General features: G+C 43.2%; 2 protein-coding genes across 2 annotated transcripts; both read left to right on the top strand.

Annotated features, from left to right (window-relative positions):
* Positions 1–4283: 4283 nt before the first annotated feature.
* c18h1orf198 (chromosome 18 C1orf198 homolog) lies at positions 4284–10666 on the top strand. The gene is made up of 6 exons (XM_028605484.1): positions 4284–4677; positions 5144–5194; positions 5925–6050; positions 6688–6855; positions 7472–7813; positions 9930–10666. Exons 1-6 carry the CDS (start codon positions 4312–4314, stop codon positions 9984–9986), a joined length of 1110 nt encoding a protein of 369 aa, XP_028461285.1. The 5' UTR covers positions 4284–4311; the 3' UTR covers positions 9987–10666.
* Positions 10667–16754: 6088 nt separating this feature from the next.
* clec11a (C-type lectin domain containing 11A) lies at positions 16755–20915 on the top strand. Its single transcript, XM_028605815.1, has 5 exons — positions 16755–17193; positions 17675–17789; positions 18024–18131; positions 18745–18828; positions 20318–20915. Exons 1-5 carry the CDS (start codon positions 17101–17103, stop codon positions 20728–20730), a joined length of 813 nt encoding a protein of 270 aa, XP_028461616.1. The 5' UTR covers positions 16755–17100; the 3' UTR covers positions 20731–20915.
* Positions 20916–21806: the final 891 nt, after the last annotated feature.

Below are 21806 nucleotides of genomic sequence, written 5' to 3'. Positions count from 1 at the left end.
CTCCGGAGTTGCCCAGGGTGTGAGGCGCCGGGCGGGTGTGGGGATACTCACAAGCCCCGGCTGAGCGCCGCTGTGTTGGAGTTTACCCCGTGGACGAGAGGGTCGCCTCCCCACGCCTGCGGGTTGTGGGGGGAAAACTCTGACTGTTGTTTGTGCATATGCACCAAACAGGAGTTCGGAGTATTCGGCCTTCTTGGAGACCTTGACTGGAGTCCTGCATGGGGCTCCAGTGGGGACTCCATTGTTCTGCTGGGGGGACTTCAACGCACACGTGGGCAATGATGGAGACACCTGAGAGGCGTGATTGGGAGGAACGGCCTCCTGATCTAAACCAGAGTGGTTGTTTGTTGTTGGACTTCTGTGCTAGTCATGGATTGTCTATAACGAACACCATGTTCGAACATAGGGATGCTCATAAGTGTACCTGGTACCAGAGCACCCTAGGCCGAGGTCAATGATCGATTTCATAATCGTTTCATCTGATCTGAGGCCGTATGTTTTGGACACTCGGGTGAAGAGAGGGGCAGAGCTGTCAACCGATCACCATCTGGTGGTGAGTTGGGTCAGGGGTGGGGAAGACTCTGGACAGACCTGGTAAGCCCAAACGTGTAGTGGGGTAAATTGGGAACGTCTGGAGGAGGCCCCTGTCCGACAGACTTTCAACTCACACCTCCGGGCGGAGCTTTTCGTGCATCCCTGTGGAGGCTGGGGGCATTGAACCCGAGTGGACAATGTTCAAAGTTTCCATTGCTGAAGCTGCGGCGAGGAGCTGTGGTCTTAGGATCTTAGGTGCCTCAAGGGGCGGTAACCCACGAACACCGTGGTGGACACCAGTGGTCAGGGAAGCCGTCCGACTGAAGAAGGAGTCCTTCCGGGATATGTTATCTCGGAGGACTCCGGAGGCAGTTGCAGGGTACCGAAGGGCCCGAAGGGCTGCAGCCTCTGCCGTGAAAGAGGCAAAGCAGCGGGTGTGGGAGAAGTTTGGAGAAGACATGGAGAAGGACTTTCGGTCGGCACCAAAGTGTTTCTGGAAAACTGTTCGCCACCTCAGGAGGGGAAGGGGGAACCATCCAAGCTGTGTACAGTAAGGATGGGACACTGTTGACCTCCACTGAGGAGGTAATAGGGCGGTGGAGGGAGCACTTTGAGGAACTCCTGAATCCGACTAATACGCCCTCTATGTTAGAGGCAGAGCTGGAGGATAACGGGGGATTGTCGTCGATTTCCCAGGCGGAAGTCACTGATGTAGTCAAACAACTACACAGTGGCAAAGCCCCGGGGATTGATGAGATCCGTCCAGAAATGCTCAAGGCTCTGGGTGTGGAGGGGCTGTCCTGGTTGACACGCCTCTTCAACATTGCGTGGAAGTCTGGGACGGTGCCAAAGGAGTGGCAGACTGGGGTGGTGGTTCCTCTTTTTAAAAGGGGGACCAGAGGGTGTGTGCCAATTATAGGGGTATCACACTTCTCAGCCTCCCTGGTAAAGTCTACTCCAAGGTGCTGGAAAGGAGGGTTCGGCCGATAGTCGAACCTCGGGTTGAGGAGGAACAATGCGGATTCCGTCCTGGTCGTGGAACAACGGACCAGCTCTTCACTCTCGCAAGGATCCTGGAGGGAGCCTGGGAGTATGCCCAACCGGTCTAAATGTGTTTTGTGGATTTGGAGAAGGCGTATGACCGGGTCCCCGGGAGATACTGTGGGAGGTGCTGCGGGAGTATGGGGTGAGGGGTCTCTACTCAGGGCCATCCAATCTCTGTATGACCAAAGTGAGAGCTGTGTCCGGGTTCTCGGTAGTAAGTCGGACTCGTTTCAGGTGAGGGTTGGCCTCCGCCAGGGCTGCGCTTTGTCACCAATCCTGTTTGTAATATTTATGGACAGGATATCGAGGCGTAGTCGGGGTGGGGAGGGGTTGCAGTTTGGTGGGCTGGGGATCTCATCGCTGCTCTTTGCAGATGATGTGGTCCTGATGGCATCATCGGCCTGCGACCTTCAGCACTCACTGGATCGGGTTCGCAACCGAGTGTGAAGCGGTTGGGATGAGGATCAGCACCTCTAAATCGGAGGCCATGGTTCTCAGCAGGAAACCGATGGAATGCCTTCTCCAGGTAGGGAATGAGTCCTTACCCCAAGTGAAGGAGTTCAAGTACCTTGGGGTTTTGTTCGCGAGTGAGGGGACAATGGAGCGGGAGATTGGTCGGAGAATCGGGCGCAGCGGGTGCGGTATTGCATTCAATCTATCGCACCGTTGTGGCGAAAAAGAGAGCTGAGCCAGAAGGCAAAGCTCTCGATCTACCGGTCAGTTTTCGTTCCTACCCTCACCTATGGTCATGAAGGCTGGGTCATGACCGAAAGAACGAGATCCAGGGTACAAGCGGCGAAATGGGTTTCCTCAGGAGGGTGGCTGGCGTCTCCCTTAGAGATAGGGTGAGAAGCTCAGTCATCCGTGAGGAGCTCGGAGTAGAGCCGCTGCTCCTTTGCGTCGAAAGGAGCCAGTTGAGGTGGTTCGGGCATCTGGTAAGGATGCCCCCTGGGCGCCTCCCTAGGGAGGTGTTCCAGGCACGTCCAGCTGGGAGGAGGCCTCGGGGAAGACCCAGGACTAGGTGGAGGGATTATATCTCCAACCTGGCCTGGGAACGCCTCGATCCCCAGTCGGAGCTGGTTAATGTTGCTCGGGAAAGGGAAGTTTGGGGTCCCCTGCTGGAGCTGCTCCCCCCGCGACCCGACACCGGATAAGCGGACGAAGATGGATGGATGGATGGATGGTGTTTTTTTTCATGAGTCAGAACGAGACAACAGCTGAGGGAGAGTGCGTGTCCTCCGCCCCCCCGTGCTGGACTACCACCACGACCCTGTCTCCTGACAGCAAAGGGGCTGGGAAAACAAGCCGAAATAACTCGGTCAATGGTGGAAATAAATCGTTCACGACATAGAAATGAAAACCTGAATAATAAATAAAAATGTTGTGCATCGTCATGTTTCCTGAAGCCTATGAATATCATTGCCAAACATAACACTATAGGCTACCTTTTAAAAGCGAGGAATAATAATATCCTGTCTCCTTCAGTGGGGGCTGTTCTGGACACTGCTCTCTGGGCATCGGGTCATCTGGCTCCATCGCTATATTTATGGCACCCAGTTTCCCTGCGAGATGTTGTGCAGAATCCCACAGGCTAAAACAATGTTGCAGACTTTTTCTGCCGTGTATAGGGTCCCCCCCCCCACTGATGCGAGCCATCTGCCCTTAAACAATCCGATGGAGCGCTCCACCGTGGCACGTGTGCACTATTGTACCGGCTCATAGAGGTCTTCTAAAAGAGCCAGATCTGCCATTGCTGATAAGTGATCAACTGATGACTTCTCCTTCTCCTGTTAAACTGATTATATGCTGCACTGCAAGGCCACGCTGACTCAGAAACTTGCGTACACGAGTTCAGACCAGACGTGAGATTTAATCGCAGCCTACGCTCACGTCCAAATTGAGACATGCCGAGCTTTGCGTACGAATCGGCATACGCCCGTCGTACGCCTGTTTTAGGTCGTACGCATGTTTCATAAATGAGGGCCATTAACTCTATAAAGAAACGTGTCAGTGTGTCTGACTGTTACCTTGCTGAAGAGTTCTGGTTGACTTTTCTCTTCAGAAAGCTTTACCTTCTCTTTCAACATTCCTCCTACAATGTATCAAATGACAGTGTTTCACTTAACCCACTGACTCACCTGCTCAGCACCAAACAGTTGACATAGCTACACAGTTAGCAACTAGCTGGTGCCTGGTTGTGAACATAGTGGAGCACATTAGCAGATAAAGAGCCAGATAAACAGAGCTAGCTAACACTGAGTGAATAGACTTACATTCGCCAGGTGGCAAGGACTCCAAATTAATAATAATGTTTAATAACTGCTAAATAAGCAACGGTTTGCTATGTCAATGATGATATGTCGACGTTGCATTCCCAACTCGTTTCCGCTGCCCTCCGGTGGCAAACAATATGTTATTGCAGGTTTAACTAGCTAGGCCTACTGGACCCCTGGGCGTCTAGTCCACTATCTACTGTGTCACTCCGACCGTTACTCCAAGATTCATAACACGGAGTAACGGTGGCGTCAGTAGACAAACAGTTAAATATTATATGATATTATTTTTGACCAGCACTAACCTGTGGTGTAGTTGCCATAATCTGACAAGACCACCAGATGACGCCATTAACACACCCAACGTAGCGCCCTTCATATAGAGGGCGCTAACCCAATGGAATTTCTTGTGTCCATCCACGTCATCCCGACAGACGTCCCGCCCACCGCCCACACAGCGATGAACACCAGTTTCCGTCACAATAACAACAGCTGGAAGCAGCTAAAGATGGCCGCCGCAACCATGGCGGGGCTCGACCATGGGCTCGACGCCCACAGGATGGAGGAAAAGAAGTTCGAATATTTCTCCTCTATCAACTCCATGGCGAAGAAAATAATGCAGGAGAGGGAGAAAATCAAAGCCAACCACGGCTCGTCCTGGGAGAAAATGACGCCGCAAGAGCAAGACAGCGCTATCGACAACGGGATGATGGATCCCCATATCCGAGCTCGATACGCCATGCACAGAGTTGACCGTGAAGAAGTGGTCTGTTACCCTAAACTGCTCATTCAGACGGGTCAGAAGATAGTTCATTTCGGGGAAGAGGTACTTAAACCATATTTTAATTGACATTAAATAGCTTTGTGAGTGTGTTTAGAGGTCAGGATAGCCTTGTGTTGTCATGGTTGCTAACCCGCCACGTAGCTAGCCGTTGAAATATGTAGCTAGGTAAACGTCATAGTGGCTGCCTGATACGCAACCTACTGTAGCTATGAATGAAATGTAGCTAGTCGCAACCACAATAAATAGATTAATAGATCAAATTAGACCTAATAGTGAAACAATACTTTCTGTTCGATAGAATTACAATAAGCAATGCCATAATCATGTGTTGAATATATGAATAAATATAAAATAATTTTGGTTGCTTTTTTTTAAGTCGATGTAGCTAAATAATGTATGGTAGACTCTGCTCCTAAATATAGCTAGTATAAAAGGTACATTACTTTATTATTCAAGGAACGCCCTTAGTGTGTTAGTTAAAATTGTATACTGTTGTGTTTCTGTTTAGGATATTACCTGGCAAGATGAGCATTCTGCCCCTTTCTCGTGGGAAACAAAGGTAAATATATTCAGTGTTATTCAATATTAAGTTTGAGTCTTACACTAAAAACATAGGGAAGAAATTTGTAGGGCTGCTCCCGCTTAGTCGACTAATCGGTAGTTTTGGTCTTAGTCAACTTAGACTTCTTTAGTCGATTAGTCATGTTTTATGCTTTTTTCATGCTGAATGATTTATTTCCAAGAAACGTACACATCTCTGGTAAACACAAGAATTAAAGTGGTGCTTTTGCGTGGCTCTTTGCGGAGAAACTCAGATTTACAGCTCTGTCGATTAAATCAACTAATCGATTACTCGACACAATTTAATGATTGTTAGTCGACTAAGAATTTCTTTAATCGAGCACAGCCCTAGAAATTTGGCACTATAATGTAGCACTGCAACTATTTTTATCTATATTGACTCATGTTTTGACTACTTTTTCATGAATAATTGTTTAAGCTAAAATGTCAGAAAATTGTAAGAATCACAAGCCCAATGTGAAGTATTCAAACAATCTAACAAAAACCAAATACTCAGTTTACAATTACATAAAACTGAAAATGATCAAATCTGCCCATTTAAAACAGTCATTTCAGAAGTTAGGCGACAGGTTAATTTCTATCCTTTCTTTAATATCTGCAGTTACATTATCTGAATACTTGGTCCTTTTCTGTCTGAATTTTGCATGTAGAGTTGAGCCCAGTCAAGTCTTGGAGATATTGTTGTGAACGTTGCTCCCATCTTTCAGAGCCAGTTGGACTTCAGCTTGACATCAGGCCCTGCTGACCAGGGAATCTCAGCCTCGCAGGCAGACTTAAAGGCTGTAAAGGTACCTCATTCCAGCCAGCTTGCCAAGAGTACACCAGGAACTAAGGTACGATAAGGAGTGCACTGTGGTTGTTTAAATTTGTATATTTTGGTTGGAAAGGAAACCCTTATTCATCATATGTTACTGTAAATGTAGTTTAAAAAGTCTTGACTTGGTATTATATACAGTACTCGTGTGTACTGTATAATATATATATATTTTTTTTTTAATTGTATGTCTACTGCAATCACATGGGAAAAGTAACTACATTTACATACTGTGAATCTTTGGACTGATTTGTCAAAGCAACTTTAACCCTTTTGGGTTTGGATGTAACATTAACCTAAATCACAGTGAGGGGGTATGGTTGGTGTGATCAAGAAAATCTCAGCATGCATCTTAACACTAAGATTGAAAGCACCAGTTTAGCTGTTAAGATGTTACCAATAGTTCACTTAAAACGTGAATATTTAGATCAACATGGCAGGTTTAATACAGTATTTGTCCCAAAAAAGCAGTCCGCTAGATCTATAAATTGTGCGTTGTTGGCTTGTTAGAATAGTATAAATCTCCAGTAGGAATTTAAATTCAAAGAACAACTTCAAAGTTCAAATTTAAAAGGAGAGACCATGCAATTGTACGTTTTATGAATACAGCCCCTAATCCTTGGCCTTATTAAACGTGTTGTTGTGCAATTGTGAAGGTGTCTGTGAGCGAGGGACGGAAACTAGAGGAAGAGTCGTCTTTCTGGAAGATCAGCGCCGAGAGGTCTAGGCTGGAGGGAGAGCAAGCCAACTTCCAGTCCCTAACCCCCAGCCAGATCAAATCCCTCGAGAAAGGAGAGAAATCCCTCCCCTCCTACCTCCGACAGGTAAGCACTGAAATCTACCAGTGTTTCTCGCTTCCCGGGGGTGTTTTCAATTCAAGTTAAGGCTGCCAAAAGGTTTTCTTCATATATTTTGTCACAAGCATTGCATTGCTGGTCTGCATAGTTTCTAACAAACAACATATTGAGAGCAAGTTCCCACCTCAGCACTTGTCACTTGTTTTGTCGAGAGCTGTGTTTCCTGAAATAGAATGTAGCCTGAAGCTGAGATAGCTGGCATCTGTGGAGCCTCCACAGAGAAGCAGATGGTGAATGCAGCCAATTTTCAGTCAAAAAAAAGAAACGGTGTCATGATTGTTTTTGAATGTTCTACTTTGCTCTTCTTTCTTTTCTACTTTCTTAAACATTTGTTGTTGTGATTTTGCATTGTCCAGCCTCATCAACCACCTACATACTGTACATGTAGCCTGCCATGATCATACAAGAAGCTTAAAGGAAATGTCAACAAATATATAACCACTGTTTCAGATTCCGTTTCTGAAAAATTTCAAAGCATTTGTTCTTTTAGTACCATCTTAGCTTAAGTGATCTTAAACGTGTGTAATGTAAAAGAAACCTTAAAAATCTGACATTAACTGTAACTGTTATCATTTTCCTACAGGAGACCCCTGTCACCACCAAGGAGCCTGAGGCAGCAGACCCCCACCCTCCAGCTGCTTCCAGGTCCACCAAACAGCGAGCACCCAAACCTCCTGCTCCCCACCCCCCTATCCCTGTCTCTATAAGCGCAACACCATCCATCTCGATTTCGTCAAGCCCATCACCGCCTGTCAGCGTGTCGTCGTCCGTTGCAGGATGGGAGCGATCTCAGAGCACCCTGCCATCGGTCAGCAACACCGTGGATGAGGTGTTCTCCACCAGCATGATGTCCAAGCCCTCCAACCACCCCGCTGGTGTGGAGAAAGAGGAAGAAGGTTCTATCGCCAGCCCCGCCTTTGCCCAGGTGAGTTCTGAAATGGATATCGTTTTTTTTAAAGTGACCTGAGCACAGTTTCTAAGTACATTTGCTTTGGAGATTGTGAAATGCAGCAGTGATGGATTCAAAGCCAAAATCACATTCCACATTGCCATTCACCCACGTTTAAACGGTTACAGTCTGATGAAAAGCGAGAAGCTTAGCCTCCATGACTCCAGCCACAGCACAGCCTGAAGAATGCCATTTAGATCCATTGTGCAAAATGTAAACAGTCACATAGTTAACGAGAAAACTGGAGGGCAAATAAAAATGTGACTGAAATGAGACCAGGGCCCACTTGTGTAAAACTACACTAAGAGTTATTTATTTGTGTTGCTTAAGAATTCCTGAAAATTACACAAATTTGGAGTCGTATATTAGACGGATTCACATATTTAAAATCACATTCCACATGTCTATAGAAAATACTCTCTTCGATATCAGGATGTGGCCTGGAATGTAACATGCTTTTAAAGTGCAGAATTTGTTTAGCCCAATATATATAGACTCACAATAGCAATGGTTTTTGACTCAGTCCATGTTTCTAAAGGCTGCATTCACACCTGTAGTTCGGTTAAAAAGAAATATATATACTGCCTCTTAGTTTTGGTCGTTTTTTTTTTTTTTTTTTGTTCATGCTGACTTAATACAAACAAACCGAGAGCTGTATATAATATCAGGTTATATGGCCTGACGGGTAACTCATATGTTGGGCAGTTGTGGTGATTGTCCTCCTGTATCTTCAATTCAATTTTATTTATAGTATAAAATCTTATCTCAGGACACTTTACAGATAGAGTAGGTCTAGACCACACTCTATAATTTACAAAGACCCAACAATTCCAGTAATTCCCCCAAGAGCAAGCATTTAGTGCAACAGTGGCGAGAAAAAAAATCCCTTTTAGGAAGAAACCTCGGTGGTGAGAAAAACTTCCTTTTTAGGGAGAAACCTGGGACAGACCCAGGCTCTTGGTAGGCGGTGTCTGACGGTGCCGGTTGTGGGTGTGATGAACAATGGCAATGATAGTCCTAGTAAAGACAATGGAACAATGACCAGAAATAGTATTTGTAGTAGTTGGTGGCATAGCAGGGCACTGCAGGGCGTTAGAGTGCTACATTCAATTTTATTTATAGTATCAAATCTCAAGTGAGTTATTTCAGGACACTTACTACAGATGGAGTAGGTCTAGACCACACTCTATAATATACAAAGACCCAACAATTCCAGTAATCCCCCCAAGAGCAAGCATTTAGTGCAACAGTGGCAATTTAAAAAAAAAAACCTCCTTTTTAGGGAGAAACCTCGGTGGTGAGGAAAACTACATGGGCCCATGTGGGGAAATGGAACTCCAGAGACCAGAAGCAAGTCATGCAGCACATTACTGAATCTTGTACTGTTATGTTAAGAGTGATGGACGGTTATTATGCGACCGCTATGTTTCACTCTGTTGCCAAAACGCAGAGTAGAGCAGAAGCGTAACGCACCACTGTTTTAACTCCTTTTTACTCACTTGGTCTTGCGTGATTATATAAATCACTAATACACATTCTTTGACATTTCTTCATGGTCATTAGGTGGATTTAATAACCGTAAAGCTTTTGAATTCTTGCTAAAGTCACGCATCCAAATATCACACAGTGCTGTGGTCGGTCTGATTTGCTTTTATACCACAAACGGACCACATCACAGTCCCAACTGGAGCTGAACCGAACCAAACTTTTCAGCCTTTGTCCGGTTCTTTAGTCTGCGCCAGAGCTTGATCCACAAGCAAAAGAAAGGCCAGCAAAAGCTTGAATACATAAGGGGGGAAAGAAATTGGAGAAATGTTGAGAGATGCAAATAAAAGAAAAGATTCCAGTTAAATTAGCCGTAGGTAGGAGGACGGCAAATACAGAAATAAAAATTGTGGCAAAATAATAGAATTTCAGCCAACACTGATACAATGAATCCAATAAAACCAATCCAATAAATAAGTAAAAACAAGTCATTAAGTCATTATAATTCCTTCATATCCTATAAATAAATAAAATATTGGTTCTAATAGCCAGTCAAATGTGCTGACCTGTGTCTCTCTCTGTCTCTCCCGACCTCCCGTCCCCTCAGTTCAACACAAGCAACAACATCCTGAAGACCGGATTCGACTTCCTAGACAACTGGTAAACCACAGTTGAGACCAGTCACCGCTATCTACGAATGAATCATTCTCATCATCACTCTAAAGAAGGACCACGCTGCCGTGACCACAGACATCCACGTCTGGATGTAACAAACACCAGGCTTTAGAAATGACCACCCTTATATTGTTATAATTCTATTCAGTGGCTTGTTAAGACATTATCTCACTGCCTGTGTGCTGGTGTTCCCTCTCCCTCTATTGATTTAAGTTTGAATCTCTTAGATGTCTTGCCAAACACCCCCTGCCCACTAAATGCTGAGTGAGCATGGATTGTGCTCCCCCACCCCCCACCCCCCGTCTGTGCATTCACACTGCAACAGCTTGGTTAGAAGATTACATAAGAGTTTGGAACTGCATAAAAAATACAATATATGTCATAAAGAAATTTAGGAGCTAGCTACAGCTGCTACTGCGCCCCAAGGATGGTTGTCATCTTTTTACCCTTAAAATAAAGGAAGGCTGGGGGATAAAGTAGTTTGGAAAACAAATGGTTTATTAGCCAACACCAATAAAAAGTTCAGCTGTGGATGCATTTTGTGACAAATGACAAGTGTATTAACTGTAGAGCTGGGCAACATATTGATATTGTATCGATATTGTGATATGAGACTAGATATCGTCTTAGATTTTGGATATCATAATATCGTAATATGGCATAAGTGGTGTCTTTTCCTGGTTTTAAAGGCTGCATTACATTACCAGACTGTTGGTAACTGTTCTATTATTTGCCTTTACCCACTTAGTCATTATATCACGTATTTGGTCAAAAGTATCATGATATTTGATCCTCTCCATATCGCCCAGCCCTAGTTAACTGGTCTACACGTTAGCCAAGAGTTACCAGGGATATACCTGAATTACCAGGTAACTCTGATAACCCGTTGATCCCGTTTTTTGTAATGTGAATGCACAGTAAAGGTGTGACTTGGCTGCCTTTACGTGTATCTTTTAGACACTAATATAGCAAGCAAGGACATTTTTGTACCTTAAGCATGTCAAATTTCCATGTGTGCAAAACACTAGAACACTCATCCTATTTTCTATGTTTTTTTTGTTATGAAGATTTCGCTCTTTTAATGTGCTTTTATTTATACGTACCTATATATTCTTATAAACCTAAGAATTTTAGAGTTAAAGTAGTGCTCAGTACTGCAGTCCTGGCCCACATAACTCAATGACTACAGACATCGTTCCTACTGGTCATGGAATTCCTGGAATATCAATTGACTGTTGAAAGGTGTTCAGATGGGAAATATGGAATTTTACCATTATAGCAGAATGTATTTTCCAACTTTTACACACTCATTGAATTAGGTTTTTTTTTTCGTTTTTTTTTTTTTTAAGTGAGTAGAAACCAAACTGACAAAGCCATGGTAGTGCTCAAACTCATGGTATGAATGTCCGGGTTGCCCGTTACAGATCTCATTTATGGATTTAGTGTCTCGCCAACACTTCCTCACCGTTTCCAACTGTCCCTTTTGACCTCAAACTAGTGCTGAGAAAAGCTAGTAGTGCATTTCTAATGAAAATAAGACTCATTCAAACGTCGCGTTTTTAGATGAACAGGCAGGCATGTAGTGATTTGTACCACTTCTGTCATAGATCTAAAATCCAGTTTACATGACTAGAGTACTATTTTACAGAATTTTATATTTATCTGCTGATTGTATCTTATGCTATACATGTATATTGCACTCATGCATTTTGAGGTCACAAATTGGAAGGAAGTAAATAAATAAGTCAACCCTGTTTCTTGTCTTTTTCTGTTTTCTGGAAAACAAAAGGATTTTTAATGGGACACAAACCCTATTCCTTTGTAATGCTGAGTACCATTTCCCAGCTTTTCCCCCCTTCCCTTCTTGATCACACCCCCAAATTATATTGTCAAAATTGAATAAAGGCCACGTTAATAGTTTCTGCTGAATTCCTCCTGGGAGGGAAAGAGGAGGTTACTAGTAGGAGCGTTTGTTATGGTTACAAATGCAACATCGGTAGAAGATTGTTTGCATTCTTGTTGACCTCCCTCTCGGCTCCATGACATCAATCCCTCCAGCTGTAATTTCTACCAGATCCAAAATGGCATCTCAGAAAGGAGGAGGGAAGGATGTCTGGTGCTCAGAGGAAACTTTGTGCTGTTCAGTTGAACAACACGTTGGCCCACTTTAGAATCACCAGACCTCATTCCACCGTGTCCCTCCAGCACAAAGCAGCCACTGCTATTTAAGGAATGAAGAGCATTTCTGTGTTTCATACATAATGTACGTTGTGAAGCCAGGGCCACCTGACTTAGACCGACATGAAGTGGATGGTTGTTTTTTATTGAATACCTGATGTGCTCCAATCCACCTGTGCTATGACTGATGTCATATCATTTTGTATTATGACTGTGGGTTACGTAGTTTTCGTGTCGATGATTGTCTTAACTACATTTTGCACTGTAAAACAGAGAAATTTGGTGAAATCAACTATAGACATTCAAAACCTTGACTCTAGAACTAAAAAGTAAATGAGGAAATTTAAAGGATTTGTTTAAACATTTTCAAAACGAATGAATAAGTAGCAGGAGGCCGCAGCTATTTAGCTTAGCGCAAAGACTGGAAACTGGGAAGCTGCTAGCCTGGCTTTGTCCAAAAGTTAAAAAACAAAACAAAACAGCAGCACATCCAAAAAGAAGTTACTGCACCTGAACAAAAATTAGTCTGAAACATAAGCCTCATAAAACACTGTCGTTTTTAAACTTAAGTTTTTGTACGAATGAGAAAAACCCCCGAGATGTAACATGTCAATTAGTTAGCTTTATAGGTTCAGGTAGGGGGTGTCAGGCTAGTTGTTAGCCTGGTTGACACCAGACCCTTCTCAGTTGAGAGTGGGTCAGGGCAAGCTTCATTCGCAGCCCATTCCCAAAGGGGCGTCACCAACGGATGCCGCTCAAATGCCTCTGGGCGCAATTGGCTAGTCCTTCAACCAATCAGACCAACGATCCGGGTGACGCAGCAGCGACCGCGGCATCAACGGGTTGCTGCGCTTCGGTGGCCGTCATGTTGAATGTAAACAAAAAGCTGCTTGCTGTCGCTGCGCTATCGTCATCGTGTAAAGGCCGCCTCAACGGTTGTGATTGGTGCCTCGATTTGGAAAAATTGGAAATGGGCTTGAATGGGCTCTTGGCCAGACTGACTTGCAGAGCAAATCTCAAATTTGCCGGAAGTTCGTCAGGGTTTTCCCAGGCTAGGGAGTTGTTGTTTACCCAAGGGGGGTAAGCTTCGCTTCAGAACTCGAACCTCCAATGCGCCATTTTCATGCTACAACAATATCACCTCTCGTTAGCATTCCATTGACTCCCATTCATTTTGACATCACTTTGACAGCGAATAACTTCACATCTGAAGCGTTTAAAGACTCTATTTGTCTGTTGTTTATTTCTAAAGAAACACGACAATGTATAAAAGGCTCCATTAACTTGTACCTCAAGTTATGGCTCCGTAGCAGACGTTTTTGTAACAATAGGCTAACGACTGTGTCATAACCACGTGACTTACTGTCGCACAGTAGAGGAATTACCGTATAGTACAGGAGAAGCTCGCAGGCAGTTTAGACTTACATTAGCTGTTTAAGTTTAATTACTAATGTTAACTAGCATGTTAGTTAGCAATAATTAGCCTGTGCTTATGTTATCTCCTTACATATACTTACACTCTCTGTCTCTGCAAGATTGGGAATGATTGAGATTTCTCTTGGCACAGCTACCAGAAGACTTACAACTTTCAGACACGTTGCTCACGTCACATTTATGTTGTCTCTGTCAGTTGGAGGCTGCGCAGTAACGCTCAGCGCTCACCGGAAAAGTGCTTCTAATATCCATCACTGGTCTCCGTCCAGAGCAACGGGCTCTGTTGGTCCATTATATACTGTCTATGTGTTTACCACTGCTTCCAGTCTTTATGCTAAGCTAAGCTAAGCTATTACCCAAAATGTTAAACTATATTCTTTTCACTTATTTGGTTTTACATAACACAATCGTAAAAAACACTAAATGTGAACATTTTTGGGACTTTAAACTGGTCAGAGAAGATTTTCCACATCAGAACAAAATAACCATAAACAGATTAAATCTAAATCCATCCTGTATCAGTGTTGTTCCTTAAGGTACTGTATGTTTGTGTTCATCATCCCTAGCTGAACTGAGGCACCTTTGTCCAGTCCAGCCGCCTCCCTGCAGCACTACCCAACACTTCCACACTCTGAAAGGCTGCTTTGTGTTCCCTCTCACCTGTTTTTTTTTTTTTTTTATGCAACAAATGTTTGAGTACAGGAAAATCATACAGTAGACACAGAAACAGGAGCATTATTGTATTACCTCATGTCTAGCAGGCTAATAAGGCAGCCCGCTCCTCAGACATGTTATTAAACTGAATATAAAACCATTGAACTGATCTGACAGATACTGAGTTCGCTGTGCACCAGACTAAGATTTCTCCTATTTTAGAAGCATGGTGCAGGTCTGAGAGATCTGCAGTTAGTTGGAAATTTGATTAAGTCATCCACATGCTTTTGTACTGACGGAATACCCCGTTGCATTAGTGATCGAAGTATGGGAAACATCTGCATTTCAGTCCTATGTATGATTACTCAAATGTAGACCCACACATGGTCATATCATTTAACACATTAATCTTGTGGGGAGACCGTGTGAATTTAAGGGGGTGCTTTATCATGTCATTTTCATACATTAAATAAACATTCTTTGTTCTACTATTGCAAATGCTCTAGCATTTAAAGTTTGATTTAGATTAGCAACTTAGAATTATTTTCATCATCAGCTATTCTTTCAAATTGGGTTTTATTGTTTGATGAGCAGTCCAAAATCTAAAAACACATAATTCAAAGAAAAGCTGGAAATTGTCACAGACGCTGGACTTGAAGATTTTGGTATTTTTACTTAAACAATTAATTTCGATTATCAAAATAGTTTCTGATTCATTTTCTGTTGACTGACTAAGCACCACTCATTTCAGCCCTAGTTTTTTTACTTCCATTGTTCACAGTGGGAAATCATCAGGAACCACCAAGGTCAAAACAAGAATGAACACCTTTTTCCAGTTGAAGTCTATAAAAAAAGTTTGTGGTTTTGGACTTTGTTGTGTACGGGAACAGCTGTGTATGTGCTGCTGTCTTTCAGATTCAGACACATCAGTCCCTCTTTGCTGAAAGCAGATGCTCCCAGTCCCAGTCTGAGCTCCTCCCAGTCCCCAGATCCCAGAGCCCTGCCTCGGCTTCCCTGGAAGACTAAATTCTTGTGGCATTTTAACTGGCATGCCTCTCACACACACACACACACACACACACACACACACACACACACACACACACACACACACACACACACACACACACACACACACACACACACACACACACACACACACACACACACACACACACACACACACACATGCACATACTTTACTTTTTATTGTACAGTATGTCATAATTTCCCCTGAATAGATTATAACTCCATAATGGTCTTACCACTGATTTATTTATAATTATTATTTATATTAAAGCAGGCCTGATATTCAGCCCAAAACAAGGGCTGTGTGTATGTGTGTGTGTGTGTGTGTGTGTGTGTGTGTGTGTGTGTGTGTGTGTGCGGGCGTGCGGGCGTGCATGCCAGTGAGTTTATGACCACACTGTGCTCATGTGTAAGAGGCATGCAGTGTTTTTTATCTGCAACCGAATTCAGCCAACATTTAAGCCAGAAATAAATACTTACAGTAAACAACATGCAATTTGAACATTAAAGGGATAGGAGTACATCCGTTTTACTTCTTCCTACTCCTTTTTGCATGTGTAAATAGATGTTTTTCAGTATTGGAAATTATGGAGTTTTATTTAGTTTAACTGTCTTTTTTATTTGTATTTTTATTTTTATTTTGTTATAGAGAAAATCATAACAGCCACAGAGCTCGTATGTTAACAGGTCCATCTCCATGACAACTGAGCAAACTACAACCACTGATACATCATACAGGTCAAAGCTGCAGAAAAACATAGTAAGTAGATCTTGAGTTGGGTTGGTTGAGCTATGAGCATTATGTAATGTGGCCTTGACCAACTGCCACTTTGCTTGTTTGAAAGCCATGATGTCTCTCTCTCTCTCTCTCTCATGGGCGGGCAAAATTTTGTGGGTGGGCAAAGCAGAGAAAGGGGAGGTAACCTTGCTCCTTATGACCTCATAAGGAGAAGATTCCAGATCGGCCCATCTGAGCTTTCATTTTCTCAAAGGCAGAGCAGGATACCCAGGGCTCGGTTTACACCTATCACCATTTCTGGCCACTGGGGGACCATAGGCAGGCTGGGGGAACGCATATTAATGTTAAAAAAAAACCTCATAAATTGAAATTTTTATGCCATGGGACCTTTAAGTTGATAATTTAAAGATGGATAAACTGAATAAAAATGCATTGTCACAATATTGAGAACAGGGCTATTTTGAAGCTATTTGGTCATTTTGGACAGTGATGAAATCCTCCTTTATGGGTCGATAAAGTCCTCTCAGTTTAAGGCTTTTTGGACAGTGAAATTATCCTTTGGCTAAAATAAAACCCTTTAAAATGCCTTAAAAAGTGCATTACTTGTGATGTGTTCCGGCCTTTGCAAAGCTGCTGTTCACACAAAGAGTGGAAATGGGAGGTGGGAGGTGGGAGCAAAAACAAAGAGCTTTCCTGTTGTTTGGCGAGAGAGGAGAGGCATCCTGAACAAGGCAGACAGAGAAGAGACAGCAGGCAGAGCACAGGGATGTGATTTTGAATTGGGTTTCTTTTTTAAATATCTGCGGCTTCCGTGTGTTTTCTCTCAGTCACATTTCTAATGGGAGATTCCTGTTGCTGCTCCTGCTTTACTGAGTCCTGGATCAAATCTCTGGGGGAAGTACAAGGGTCAGGAGGGAAAGAGGAGAGAGAGAGGGAGAGAGAGAGAGAGAGAGAGAGAGAGAGAGAGAGAGAGAGAGAGAGAGAGACAGACAGACAGACAGACAGACAGAGAGAGACTCAGAGAGAGTTTTACTGCTGAAGTAAAAGCAGAGTTATTAGGAAGCAGAAAATGGGACCGGCTGCCACCTCACTCACTCTCTTGTGTTTATGTTCTCTGAGTGTGTGTGTTCCTACAGGGACGGCCGATACTACACCAAACCAGGTCAGGACAGTTTGTGTGTTGGACTCAATTAACTTTAAAACTAAAAACGATTAATGGAGATGTTGCATTCACTGTTGCATGCCTGTTTCTTTGGGTAAAACATTGTATCCATTCCCAATGCTCTTAATGTACTGTGCTGTACACGTGTGTAGGAGGGAGTCAGGTCAAGCTAAATCGAGCAAAAAGATAACAAACATTAAGATCATTTTGCTAAATGTTATGCTTCGATTCGCTGAAACTTGTTTCTCCGGTTAGAACATTGAGATTCTGAGATGAAACGAGACCGGTCCAGATGTGCCCGGGGAGGTCATTTGCATCAGATAGCTTGTTTTTGATTGGTTGTGGGGAAGCTTGGTTTGGTTTCATATGTGAAAACAGCATCTTAGAAATGTTGACATTGTGATTCATCTCTCTCTCTCTCTGTCTGTTTCTGTGTGTGTGTGTGTGTGTGTGTGTGTGTTTGTGTGTGTGTGTGTCTCAGGCATCCCTGCCAGAGGTGAAGAAGGCGAGAGGGGACGTTCCTGATATTCTTCCAGAGCCTGAACCAGAGCCAACCAGCCCAGTGTCAGACTTTGAAAACTCATACAACTATGTCTGTGAGTCTCAGTTCAGGTTTACAGCTTCCTTTATACAAACACTGTGACATTAATGTGCGAAATATCTGCATCATATTTTAGTCTAAATAGTAACTATTAGACTTATCACTGTACTTTAAATAATCACAGTAATATTTTATATTTCTTTAATGCAAGACAGCTGGATTCTCAGTTTTCTTTCCTGTTCTTCTCCTTTGTCTCCTCTATCATACCCTACTGTATTCTATTCCCCAGTGTCCAGACTAGCCAGTATGGACCAGGCGATCCACAAGCTGAATGTTGGTCACTACACCCTGGATGTTAAAGTCAGCCAGTTAATGGACCGTCTGACCAGGGTGGATGGTAAGATGATCACTTTTTCCCACAAATTTTCCACATTTCTCTTTGTTCCTGGACTTTTTTTTTTTTTTTTTTTTTTACCTTTTCACCAATCTTTTTGTACACTTTTTTATATCCAGCTTTTTTACTAAGTCAGTCAGTTGAATTGTGAAATGGATAAATCCAGGATAAATGTGGCGCCCCTAAGACCTTAGTTCCCGAATGAAAGTAGCTAGCTAGCTATGAAGGGTTAAGGTTAAGGTTACATCTCGTTGCTTATGAGGTGAGTCACGCCTTCATATATGATGAAGAAGTGACTCATATCTACCTAGAAATGCGGTCCTCAAACTGCAGATTCCTCTATTGCAGAAAGATGCTACTTAAATTTGTTCAAAATTGGTATTGATATAGCACAGGATAAATGAAGCAAGATGAATTAAAACAAAACAAAGAATTAAAATGAAAGAAAGTGAATGGGATTAACTATATTTGGCGCCCTCCATTAACCATTAACATTTAATACCCCTAATAAGCTGTAAGGGTGCAATCCCATTGAGAGAAAAAAAAATCAACAGAAAGATGTCCCGTACTGACTCTAATGTCTTGTTTTTGTTGTTCGCCATCACCAACATGGCAGCTAAAGTCGGGGAGCTGGAGGACAGCATCCAGGAGGTCTACCAGCACAGCAAGGACAACCGCAAGGAGACGGGAAGACTGGAAGGTATCAGATTTACTTTAATGCCAACACGACACAGAATCAATGCTAATTTAGCTCAGGGTCTGCTGTTTAACACAAGCAACAGTTTGCAATAAACTTGGTATGGTGATAATATGTACATTTTGCGTTTATAGCTTGTTGTGCTGCCCCCAAGTGGCCAAAAAAAGATCTGTTTATGCAGGTTTTTTGTCTTTTTCGGTTCTCTAATTCTAACAGACATGTATAAACTACTAGAGACACATACTGCACAACACCTAAGTGGAAGTACTAAAGTATTCAACATTTTTTGTACTTAAGTATTGCAAGTAGTTTATTTTAAAATGTACTACTCAAGTACTGAAAGTAAAAGTACAAGTATTGTGTTATGTAGTTATTAAAGAAAGCAGTCAAAAGTTTGAATATATTGTTAGAGCTCAACTTTCAACTTTTTTACTCTTACTAGCAGTGTTGGGAGTAACGCACTACAAAGTAACGTGCTACTGTAATTCCACTAATTTTAGCGGTAACGAGCATGTAACTAAATATTTGTTTTTTATCAAGTAACGCAATTACAATTACTGAAATTTAAATGAGTTTGTTACTCGCGTTACTCTCTTTTGTGAAAATTGACCGCTTGCAGACAAGAAGACAGATACGCCTACTTTAGCTGCTTCTGATCTAACGTCGCAGGACGATATGGTGGCGCAATGATACACCAATCAAACAAGTACAGGGATAATATAGAGCGAGGCGGTTGTTATAGCGAATACAACCCCGACAGGTTGATCAGGACCCCGACGCCTTTTTGCACAGCCGCTGCAGTTGACACACCTGTAACGTTAAACACGTTGCAATGTAAACTAACTAATTAGCGTTGCTGTCCCTACGGCTGTTACTGCGTAGCGATCATAGACTGTATATGAAGATGTAGCGATGGCGCACACCAGATTTTTATTTATTTAATTTTATTATTTCAGGACAATGCACATTTGATGAACATGTACAGCAGTACACGTAAAAGTGCCAGATTGTAGCCCAAAGGCTAATTTCCATCTGGCAGGTAGAAATTACAATAAAAGGACAAAAGATATACACTAGTAACATTTGCTATATAAAACAGAGTAAAACAGAGACACAACATACATATGCTCTACTGAGCTAATACGGTACAGCATACAAGTAGAGTAGATCTTTACTTAATTAACGTAGCCGTAACTACAGTAGCCGTAACTACACACACTGTAACCTACACAGTCTCCGTAGAGTGAGGAATTCACAACAGTAACGAGTAACGTTACTAAAAAAAATGTATCGGGGTAAAAGTATTAAACTCATAGAAAATATGTACTCAAGTAAAAGTGGAAGTAGGAGAAAAAAATAACACTCCAACAGAGTACAGCTACAGCCTTTTAGTACCTAAGTACAGTAGTGAAGTAGTTCTACTTCGTTGCTATACATCTCTGAATTCTAAACGTGCAATAAAGCATCCGTCTTGTTTTTCTCTGCTTCTAAGGTTGCCAGAAGGGCCACAGGATCGGATACAAATGCTATCTTGTGTACAACAGCTATGAGGACTACGCCGGAGCGTCCAGAAAGTGCCTGGAACGCGGCGGCCGCATTGCAATGCCGCGCGACCGCAAGGAGCAAGAGGCCCTCGCGGACTACGTCAAGTCATTCTTCCACCCGGGGAACTGGCCCGTATGGCTGGGCATCAACGACCTGCGATCTGAGGGCATGTACCTCTTTGACGATGGGACGCGGGTCTCGTACTTCCAGTGGCGCAAACACTTCCTGTCCAGCCAGCCGGACGGAGGGAGGCGGGAGAACTGTGTGGCGATGTCGTCAGACGATGGCGACTGGTGGGACCACTACTGCGATCGGACCATGAACTATCTGTGCGAGTTTGATGACAGGGTGGCACTTTAAAACAAACTCCTTATCCCACCTTACTACTACCTTAAACTTTGACCTCCAGTTATTGATCATTAGAAATTAGGGATGCACCGAATCCGGATTTTTGGGGTTCCGTCGAATACCAAATCCACTAGTTAAGACCGAATCCGAAACGGAATCCGAAGCCGAATCCTACTCCCATCCTCAGTCCATTAACACATTAATGAAATAAACACATCCACAGCAGTGTATTTTTCATTTAAAAAAAAAGAAGAAGTTTTTAGCTGTGACCTTCCTTTGCCTTACCTGAAGTTGCTGCATTTTGGCTGCTGTCTGGAGATTCCTTCATGCACAACTCGTACTCTTTCGGATGTTTCATACACAAATGTTTTAACAGCGGTGATGTTGTGTATCATTTAGGGTCCTTGCCACCACGAGACAAATCGGCATTGCAAATTGAACATGTAGCTCAACTTGAATCACCTTTTGACTGAAAGTACTGCCAAACAACAACTTTTTCTGCTCACAAGTTCCATTTTCACTTTCTCACAGCCTGCTGCATTGAATGGTCCACCTAAGTAAACACCTTCTCGTAATCAACGGCGGCGTCATTACGTTGACCAGCGTAGCGAGCGTAGTGCAAGCGTAGGGTTCGGTGGAAAAATATTCTAAGGTTCAGCAGAAACCAAACCCCCTCAAAAAGCCCAATATTCAACCGAATCCTGGATTCCTCGGTAGCCAACGAGAAGCGTCTATCATCAACGTAGGTGGTGATAGACAGATGGTTTATCCAATCAGCTAACCAGTACCCAGTAACCAGACAGCGATAGCCCTAATTCTGTTAGCCGCTTGCTAATGCTTTTTTCTCTCGGATCCTTCTTTTGGAATATGGACCAGTAACCTGAAATGGTGCCTTTTATTCCTAAATTCTCGTTACGCAAACGGCAAATATCCTTTACCGACACCCGGGGGACTGGCCCGTATGGCTGGGCATCAACGACCTGCGATCTGAGGGCATGTACCTCTTCATAGGTGGTGATAGACAGATGGTTTATCCAATCAGCTAACCAGTATTTTCGCCCCTTCCCAAAAGTTCTCCAACGGTAAGT

This window comes from Perca flavescens, chromosome 18 (assembly GCF_004354835.1).
Source record: "Perca flavescens isolate YP-PL-M2 chromosome 18, PFLA_1.0, whole genome shotgun sequence".
NCBI lineage: Eukaryota > Metazoa > Chordata > Actinopteri > Perciformes > Percidae > Perca > Perca flavescens.
The sequence above is the reverse complement of the archived record's forward strand: the minus strand, read 5'-3'. Positions and strand labels throughout refer to the sequence as shown.

What these genes read in the sequence shown, in the direction of transcription:
- clec11a (XM_028605815.1), top strand. Translation starts at nt 17,101, where the DNA reads ATGGGACCGGCTGCCACCTCACTCACTCTCTTGTGTTTATGTTCTCTG. An exon ending in AAACTCATACAACTATGTCT is followed by an intron (nt 17,790 to 18,023) that starts GTGAGTCTCAGT and finishes TCTATTCCCCAG; the next exon opens with TGTCCAGACTAGCCAGTATG. An exon ending in GGAGACGGGAAGACTGGAAG is followed by an intron (nt 18,829 to 20,317) that starts GTATCAGATTTA and finishes TCTGCTTCTAAG; the next exon opens with GTTGCCAGAAGGGCCACAGG.
- c18h1orf198 (XM_028605484.1), top strand. Translation starts at nt 4,312, where the DNA reads ATGAACACCAGTTTCCGTCACAATAACAACAGCTGGAAGCAGCTAAAG. An exon ending in CTTTCTCGTGGGAAACAAAG is followed by an intron (nt 5,195 to 5,924) that starts GTAAATATATTC and finishes CCCATCTTTCAG; the next exon opens with AGCCAGTTGGACTTCAGCTT. An exon ending in CCAGCCCCGCCTTTGCCCAG is followed by an intron (nt 7,814 to 9,929) that starts GTGAGTTCTGAA and finishes CCGTCCCCTCAG; the next exon opens with TTCAACACAAGCAACAACAT.